This window comes from Halichoerus grypus, chromosome 2 (assembly GCF_964656455.1).
Source record: "Halichoerus grypus chromosome 2, mHalGry1.hap1.1, whole genome shotgun sequence".
Taxonomy (NCBI): domain Eukaryota; kingdom Metazoa; phylum Chordata; class Mammalia; order Carnivora; family Phocidae; genus Halichoerus; species Halichoerus grypus.
Window position 1 is genome coordinate 89,589,821 of NC_135713.1, and position 9,054 is coordinate 89,598,874.

A 9,054-nucleotide genomic window follows, 5' to 3' on the forward strand; every position below is an offset into this window, starting at 1 on the left:
TGAAATTTACGTTAGCTTTCATATGGGCTACGGTATGGACATCTTTCAGATGTCTAACAAATTGATATTTGCCAACAACTAGGATGAACTGGACTGTGCAATTATAAATATTAAAGAGTGTGTTTTCGAAACATATTTCTACTGACTAAACTACTCACATTCTTTTCCATACAATAGATCATCCTTATTAATTCCCTTTGTCGTGATGTATACCAGCTCTTCATGGGAAAAGAAACAACTTTTGATTACATTTTGACATATGAGTATAAAATAATCATACTTCGAAAATAATCACATGCCCTTCGTTTTCACCGATGGAAGTTTAACTTGTATTTTTGTAATGCTGGATGAAAGCAATAAACATCCGCTCCATTATTCAGCTGCAGGAAGTGCACGTTTTTCCACTGAGACAGGTTTCTGCGATTATAGTCTTAGATGTTGAAATCTTAACTCGCTGGAAGTAAAATAAGTGAATAAATAAAATACTAACAAACATGCAGTTCCAGAAATGCCCCTGCTTGTAAGAAACATCTGATTATTGAAATCTGTGCACCAAATGTGCACAGTACAGTGAAACTTTTACAACTTTGGCTGAGACACAGAAAATGACCTCGATTTACTTGGGATGTATTCTTTCCATAATCATCAAACATTAATTAAAATTCAAGTAAATATTTTGAATTAATACAATGATAAGTTGACCATTTATTTCTACAATTGAAAAATAATGACGTTTCAGTACTGGGTTTCACTATGACTTTAAGAAATGTTTGCATGAAATTATGTTAAATTTGAAAGGAACTTAGAAATACATTACACTGAATTTGGAACTGAATCAATCATGGTTCAGTAACATTCAATGGTTAATCAAGAACCAACTACTCAAGAAAATTTTTTCCTAATGCCCATGAGAGTCCACCAAATAACACCACAGTGAGTTTAAACCAGAAAGGCTGTCTAGGTCTTGAAAATCATTGTAAATTAAAATATCCTGCAGTCTCCACTGTTCCCTTCTTGAGACATTTGGGAAACGGAATCCAACCCAAATGGTTTCTCTCTCCAGACTGAAACACTTTGAGACTTTTCTCTCACTTAGGGTCTAGCTGCCAAGGAAATCTCAATTGGATAAATTAAATATTTTTATTTTCATTGGCATTTCTGGGGTTCTGAGGAAAGAGGATGAAAGGCATGAGGGGACAGGGAGAGTTATAGCAGTTCCTTCCCAGCGCTAACTGGGTTCTTAGCTGGATGCCTGGAAATAGCTCTTCTTAGATAGAACCATCTCAGGCTCCCCTCCACCCCCATCACTGCAGGGGGCAGTGGCAACTGAGAGAGTCTTTTCCTCCTTCCTTTTGGCGCTGATTCAGCTTACAGATCCTTCAGCCAAGAACCTGAGAAGGCAGGATGAGATCAGGAAGCCTTCCTGGATCCCTGCCTCTTACGGAACCGTGCCAGCTGGACTGCCCCAGAGGGACAAACGTGTCCTGCGGAGGCCTTGGGGGAACACGACTTGATTTAGGCTATTGAAATTTCTTCTGGTAGAGTCTTCCAGGACAATTTATAAAAGAAAACATTTCCTGTGTCCTGGTTACATGATGAGTGAATTGTACATTCATCTTGAATAGGGTCTGCGGTCTCATAAAACAGCACTTGCGATATAACCCACCAAATTACTGTGTCAGTGGGACAACTGTTTATATTCCACAAGCTAAAGTATTAATTATTTCTAATTATAACCAAAAATCCAAGGCAAGGCCTTGACTAACCACTCTGAATTAATTGTCTTTTACGGGGAGACATTTTGGTGCAGGGGTCCTTCTGAAAGTCCAGCAAATGATACAAGTTTGCTTTCTGTTGATGTAATTCTTAGTGGTTCAAGAAAATGCGCCCAAAAGTCAGGAGGTGGCTCAGTCACCTCCAGTGATTATTTAACCAAAAAGAACGCTTTGGGGAAGCCATTGCATCTTCCCAGGCAAAGTCAAGTGCCAAGTCACACTGTTCACGTTTGTTAAGGGTTTTTGCCCAAATAGTTAATTCTTTGGCATTAACTCAACTGATGTTTATGCTGTATCCACCTTGTATAGGACAAGCTTTGGGAAGGTTTTTTTTTTTTTTGTAATAAAAATGTTTTTAAAAGCTGGTTTCAATTGGCAACATATGAATATGGAAGCTGAAGAATTATTTTTAAATGAAAGCTCTCATTTTGGTTGTGCTGTTCAAGGACACAAAAAATATAAGATTAAGGGCTACCCTTAAAAGTTGAAATGGATAACAGAGCCAGGATACCCTTAATGGAATATGGAGTGAGGTATGCCCCCACTGTAAAGAACTGGCTTATTAATATGAAATAAGGCTGCTTAATTAGGTTTCTGTTAGATATGTAAACTCACTTTGGAGTTTCTCCAAGTAAGAAACCTCCTAAGTGAAAGTTACTTAGATAAGTAAGTTTTTAGGAGCATATGTAAAAGAAAATATGTATCTACATTTGAATCATTTGTTACCATATTTGTTTATACATTTAAAAGGCTATCCTAAGTGGGGCACCTATGTGGCTCAGTTGGTTAAGCATCCAACCCTTAATTTCGGCTCAAGTCACGATCTCAGGGTCTTGGGATCAAGCCCTGAGTCTGCACTATGCTCTGCGCCATGGAGTCTGCTTGAGATTCTCTCTCCCCCTCTCCTTTTGCTCCCCCACCCATGGTACTGTCTCTCTAAATAAATAAATAAAGTCTTTTAAAAAACAGATAAAAAATGAAGGCTATCCTAAGCTAATTACTAATTATATAAGAATAACTACTAAGAGAAAACATGGAGAATCCTGATAAATACCTTCTCTCTGAGCACTGTTTCTACATCCTCTACCACTATTAGTATTCAATATTGACTTTTTCCTAGCTGAAAAGGACTCAGTAGTAATCCATTTTAAGGTTATTAACAGAAGTAGCAGAAGGTAAATTCTCAAGGAGGCTATTTGAAAAAGATAACCTATGGGTGAATCATTCCAGAAAGGAGAATTTTAAGGCTTGTATTGAACTCTTAGCGAAAGGGTAAATCACTGAAGTCATCAAACCGCATATCTCACTGTGAGATGCTCAGAGCCGAGAGGCTGTTTGCAGGGGAAAGGGGCCACAAGAAACCACTGCAAGTTGACCAGAACCTGCAACTTCATCTGCTGGAGATTCTATGATGTTTTCACCAGTCAAGCAACATTTGCTCACAGTTGGTACTTTCTGTACCATTAATCCCTCGGTCTCTCCTTTGGACAGGTGTGGTATTCCCTTACTTTCCACGACTGGGGCGCTACAATCTCAATTTCCACGAGGCACAGCAGGCTTGTCTGGACCAGGATGCTGTGATTGCCTCCTTCGACCAGCTCTACAATGCCTGGCGGGGCGGGCTGGACTGGTGCAACGCCGGCTGGCTCAGTGACGGGTCTGTGCAGTATCCCATCACAAAGCCCAGAGAGCCTTGCGGAGGCCAGAACACGGTGCCCGGTGTCAGGAACTACGGGTTTTGGGATAAAGACAAAAGCAGATACGATGTTTTCTGTTTTACATCTAACTTCAATGGTAAGCTATTAACTGTACTGCCTTCTTTCCTGTCCTGGGGACCAATACGTGCTGTAACACCACACTCAGTTTTTAATCTTATCTACTTAAAAAAGAAAAGGACATGGCTTTGATGTATTGCCCTTAGTTTGAGAAGATGCAATGTTCTTTAACGTCCTAAGTTTTAAAAATACCCACGCGAGCAAAAGTGCGTATTTCCACTATTCCTAGGTGTTATTGCATCCGATTATAGTTAGAAAATAGTTTAAATTGAGATATTCTATGGGGTCTGTTTCTTATTGACAAAGATGATGCTGCCGCTGTGTGTGATAGAGATGTGTGCCCTGGGATACAGGTCTCTTAATGGAAGTGAGAGTAGTCTCTACGTCACGCTCTCCTTCTCTAAATTACAAAGTCGATTATGTTCATAGTTGATCAGCAAAACTCAAATAAAGAGAAAGCTCAGAGTAAAGAGAACTTTGCAAAAAAATAAATAAATAAATAAGTAGCAATAACACTGGAGATGAAAGCAGAAGAAAAGAGATCCAGGTTGCCTCCGTGTTGATGATTGATCTGTTGCCTTCAGTGTAACTCCCAACCCTGTCTTGCCCCAACCAGAACCAGCCACACAATTTGTGGGGCCCAGTGCAGAATGAAAACATGGGTTCCTTGTCCAAAAACTATGAATTTTAAGATGGTGACAGCAGCACCTTCAACACACGTGGGGCCCTGTGTAACTGTCCAGGTCACACGCCCATAAAGCAAACCCCGGCCCCATCATTTTCTATTTCACTTCCCTGGCGACATGCTTGGGAAAAATAGCAAGGGATCAGGGATGAACCAACTTTCTGTAAAGGGCCAGATGATAAGTATCTTTGGCTTTGTGGGCCACGCGGTCTCTGTCGCAACTACTCAATGTAGCTCTGTATGTTGTAATGCAAAACAACCACAGACTGTATTAAACGGATGGCTACAGCTGTGTTTTAACAAAACTTCTGGTGACCCCTGTGCTGTAGTTTGCGGACCTCTGGTATGGACGATAGAGCCAACCTTCTAACTCATGTTCCCAGTGGCCTCTACCGATCCTCCAAATCACATTGTCTTAGTCTTGCCAGAAAGAACTGGCCAGCATTAATTTATACTTCAGTCATCTATATGTAATGGAGGGCGAGGAGACATCCCATTACAATGTGTAATCAGGTAAGAGAGTCTGATTATAGTCTACCTGAGACTCAAGTCTGAGGAAATCTTCAGTGCAGCACTTCAGCCAGTTGATGCCATACTTTATACACTGTATGCATCTTTAATATACATGGAAGGCATTTCAGTAATTAACTTTATTCAGTGAGTGGTTAAGACTAATTCGCTCTTTCTTGTGCAATCAAGAAATGGTTAGGTGTCAGGGCTCCCACTGAATAAATAAATTCATCCCCTTTGCTAGTAACTGAACAGACTGGGTTCACATTCCGGGTCTGCATTACTTATGGCAAGTGACTTCCTGTATTTTTTGCATTTTCATACTGTAGTCTTTGAATCAGAATAATGTCTTATTGATACCTGTAATGAAAAGGACTTGAGGGCTTTTGATTTTTTTTAAATGGACTTTTATGTCAGGAATGTTTTTTGATCTTTTCACATTCAAATTTTGCCTCTCCAGAAACTTGTGCTAGGGTTCAGTCTTGCTACAGCTAGAATTTAAATAGCTCTTGCTTTTAACATGGAATTCTGTCCTCTCTGGTATTACAGAAGGGCCCTTTTAGTCACTAATTAGCTAACAGAAACCGCATCTGTCATTTCCCTTCTCGGTTTCAAAGCTATAAAAGGGCATGTCTGAACACATATTAAGGGGCAAGGAAAATGGGAGAATGACCGAGGGGCGCTAGGTTTAACTGACAACCCTATGTTCCCCGAGCTTGACAGACACTGCATCTCCCCCTTCCCTGAGACACACTTCCGTTTGGGCTCCTTCCATCTCTGGGCGGCTCAGGGGCAGACAGGCCCCCTGACTCTCTCTGCTTCTCTCCACAGGCCGGTTTTACTACCTGATCCACCCCACCAAGCTGACCTACGACGAAGCGGTGCAGGCTTGTCTCAACGATGGTGCTCAGATCGCAAAAGTGGGCCAGATCTTCGCCGCCTGGAAACTTCTAGGATACGACCGCTGCGATGCGGGCTGGCTGGCGGATGGCAGCGTCCGCTACCCCATCTCGAGGCCGAGGAGACGCTGCAGTCCCAGCGAGGCTGCCGTGCGCTCCGTGGGGTTCCCAGATAAAAAGCATAAGCTGTACGGTGTCTACTGCTTCAGAGCATACGACTGAGCGTGCCCCTAGAGCACATCAGTTTTAAAGTCATTAAGAACATGTGAAAGGTTTTTTTGGTGTTTTTTTGTGTTTTTTGTTTTTTGATTTTTTTCAACACGAACTCATGCAAGTTACCAAAACTGTGATAACCCTTTTTTACTTACTGGAAAGAGTCATTTTCATAAAGACCAATTCATGAATTTGTTTTTGTAAAGCTATCATTCAATATATATTATAAATTAATATAATTTTAAGGGAAGCGCTAGATAAGGAGGTTTTAGAGCCCAATTGTTTAGGCTACATCGTTCCCAGTGAAGTATCCTTTCATGAACGGGGCATGCAATAGCTTGAGGATTGCGAGGATTAAATTAAGGAAAGTACAGCTACTCAGAGCAGCAGTTTCCACAAGCACAAATTTTACACATTTGTACAATTTTGAAATGCACTATAATCTACAAATTAGAGCAACGGATTTGAAATACAGGCTTCTTTACATAAACTGAGATTCTGAGAGGTTGCACGAAACTCAGTTTCACAAGGGAACAATCTACACTTTTCTAAAAGGTATTATTTCAAGACTCCAATAAACAGAACGTTTTAGTCTTTAAAATCCTGCCTTTTTGACCAAAAATAAATAAATAAATTCATATGGACTCCAATGCATAGTAACAAGCACAGTTAAAACTCCTTAATAACCCCATTTATATGAAGTATGAAACGTAAATACGCAGATAATATTTAACCAATGAGAGACTCCTATCTTCTTTTAATTGAAATGACACATACCTGAGAAGAATCGTTAAATCTTTTGAGTAGCTTTACTGAGTTATATTTAAATTCTAAGGGCCGTCTGCTAAGCAGCATTAGCATCTACTCAGGGCAGTTATATAGATAAACTGCTGGACAGAAAAATTGTAAAATTTAGCAGCTTGATTTTATGTTAGCCTATGAAATATATTGTCCTATAAAAATAACTTTAAACTATTTAATATTTCCTTCTTATTTACCTTCCATGAAAAAAATTTAAATCACAAAAGGAATGGATAACTATACACTTGCCTAACCAAGAAATACAGACCCAACTTTCAAAATTCCCATTACTCTTCTTTGTATATCTACTAGAAAGCCCAACTGGTGCCTGTGTGAGGGCAAATGAGTGAACAAAGTCGTTCTAAACCTTCCTCCATATAGAAAATGCGGTCAATGATGTCACTTTCCTTGCCGGTCATCATTAGGCTTAAATGAAATGCAGAAGCTCCCATCAAAGAGTTTACACTAAAATCTTCAGGGCTTTAAATGAAAGGGTAAGGCCAGCTTCAGAAAAACAACTTTAGACATTAGCAGCTCCAATATTAAATAAAGCTCTGTTTTCCTATATTTTTATGACTGTTGAGACCCTGCAGGGACCAATATTTGTATTCAAATTACATTTCATGGTTTCCCATTGTTTTACAATGAGTTCTAATAAATGGGCTTTAGTATAAGAATCCAAGTATGACATAGCTGGTATGCTTTCATCAATGTTTTTATGTAGATTTTCCTCCCATGAACATGAGTAAATAAATCTGTTTCCTGAATTGATTGTGGTTGCATTGAAAGCTCTGTAATAATTCTAATAAATTTACTCTATAGATATAGAGTTACATGTGTGGAAGGTATAAGAACAATTGGAAGCCCATGAAACCATAATTATATCCATACATTATCTAGAGAAAATATTGTAAATAAAGGCAGATCATTTCTTTTATCGAAGCATATCTGGGAAATTTCAGATGCGTTAATATTAAAAGAGGACAATGTATGCATGTACATTTTTACATTAGGTTGGATATGCAAATTGTACAAAAATATAAATCCAAAGAGATTGTAAAGTTTAACTCAAACACTGCTGATACAACTAGAACTCAAACTTCTAAATTAAAAATACCTGAATGGTCTAGGATAAGATGGACACATGATTTAAAGAGGGGACTATCTCCAAAATACCAACTTTAACACCTCAAACATGGGGGTTAGCATATTGGAGGGAGCCCATACTTGAGATTAGGACCCACATTACAAGCATTTTATCGGAAATGCAAGTGGGAACACATTGCTATTGAAGCAGATATGTAATTTTCAGTTATTGCTGCAGAACTCTACCTTTATAATATTAAGCATAGTAGCTTTTCTTAACTTTTGAATACTTACTAGTATTGGAATTGGTGCTGTTCAAAATCTCTGGAGTGACTGTTAGCTAATTAAAATCTATACTGATTGCACACCATTTTTCCATGCTTGTAAAAAAAAAAAAAAAAAAAAAACTTAACAGAATGAATACTGCTGGGCAGAATTTTTATCTTCTGACTTCCCCCAAAGGATCAGAATCCCCTTACTCCTTTGGACTCCTATCTGAATAAGGGTTTTTCTAATGTTCTTATTTTACCATTTTTCCATCAATGTCTATTTTCCTACTTCATTCCCCAAGATATCTGACTGAGGATTTCTAAAAAAAGAAAAGCTATCCTAATACATACAGTTCCTAAAAGAAACTCATTGCAGCACTGGCAAATTCAGAAATTACTCCTCAGACTTGGGTTCCAAGAGTATCAGAGGGATGAGGTGGGAGTCTGGGTTAGGAAATCTTGTTTTGACCATTTTGTCCATCATTAACAGTTGTGGCCCATATAAGGAACAAAGTTGACTTGTAAATTTCACTGAGATACCTCCATTTGAGAATACCAACAAAAAGAAATGATTCACATGGAAAGAAGGAATAGGAATGAAAATAAGTCATATTAACACTGGAAACCATCTTTAAATGACTGCTGCCATATTTTATCACAGTAATTTTTAGTCAAATACGGTATTTGTAAATTTAAACCTTCTGTCATAGAAAGGGGGCCGGTACCTGTTTAAGCTTTATTTTATGCAATAATATAGTCACTTATTATTTTGGCAATTAGAAGTAGACTCAAAGGAGATTCCAATTTGGTTGCTGGCAGCCATACTGGGTTTCTTGATTTCAGCGCTCCAAAGAATACGGTGGTCCCATGGAGTAGCTGACCACTAAGGAGGGGAGGAGTAAAAGGGAATTGCCTATCAGTTTTCAGCAGAGAATGCATCAAGAAGGATCAATGGATAACTGACAAGAGTTTTGCTGAGAAGTGAACTGTAACAGAGCTCACTACTGCCAGAGCAGCTCTGATGTACAACAAAAGAAATGA

At 38.9% G+C, this 9,054-nt stretch overlaps 1 protein-coding gene across 4 annotated transcripts in view; it reads left to right on the forward strand.

Moving 5' to 3' along the window:
• The window catches only part of HAPLN1 (hyaluronan and proteoglycan link protein 1), a 41,687-nt gene extending 33,832 nt beyond the window's left edge, over positions 1 to 7,855 (forward strand). For all 4 annotated transcript variants that reach the window (XM_078067087.1, XM_078067088.1, XM_078067086.1 and 1 more), the window contains 2 exons: positions 3,267 to 3,569; positions 5,577 to 7,855. In XM_078067087.1, coding sequence (XP_077923213.1) covers positions 3,267 to 3,569; positions 5,577 to 5,866 — 593 coding nt within the window. In that variant the 3' untranslated portion in view covers positions 5,867 to 7,855. The remainder of the gene's footprint in view (positions 1 to 3,266; positions 3,570 to 5,576) is intronic.
• The last annotated feature ends 1,199 nt before the right edge of the window (positions 7,856 to 9,054 follow it).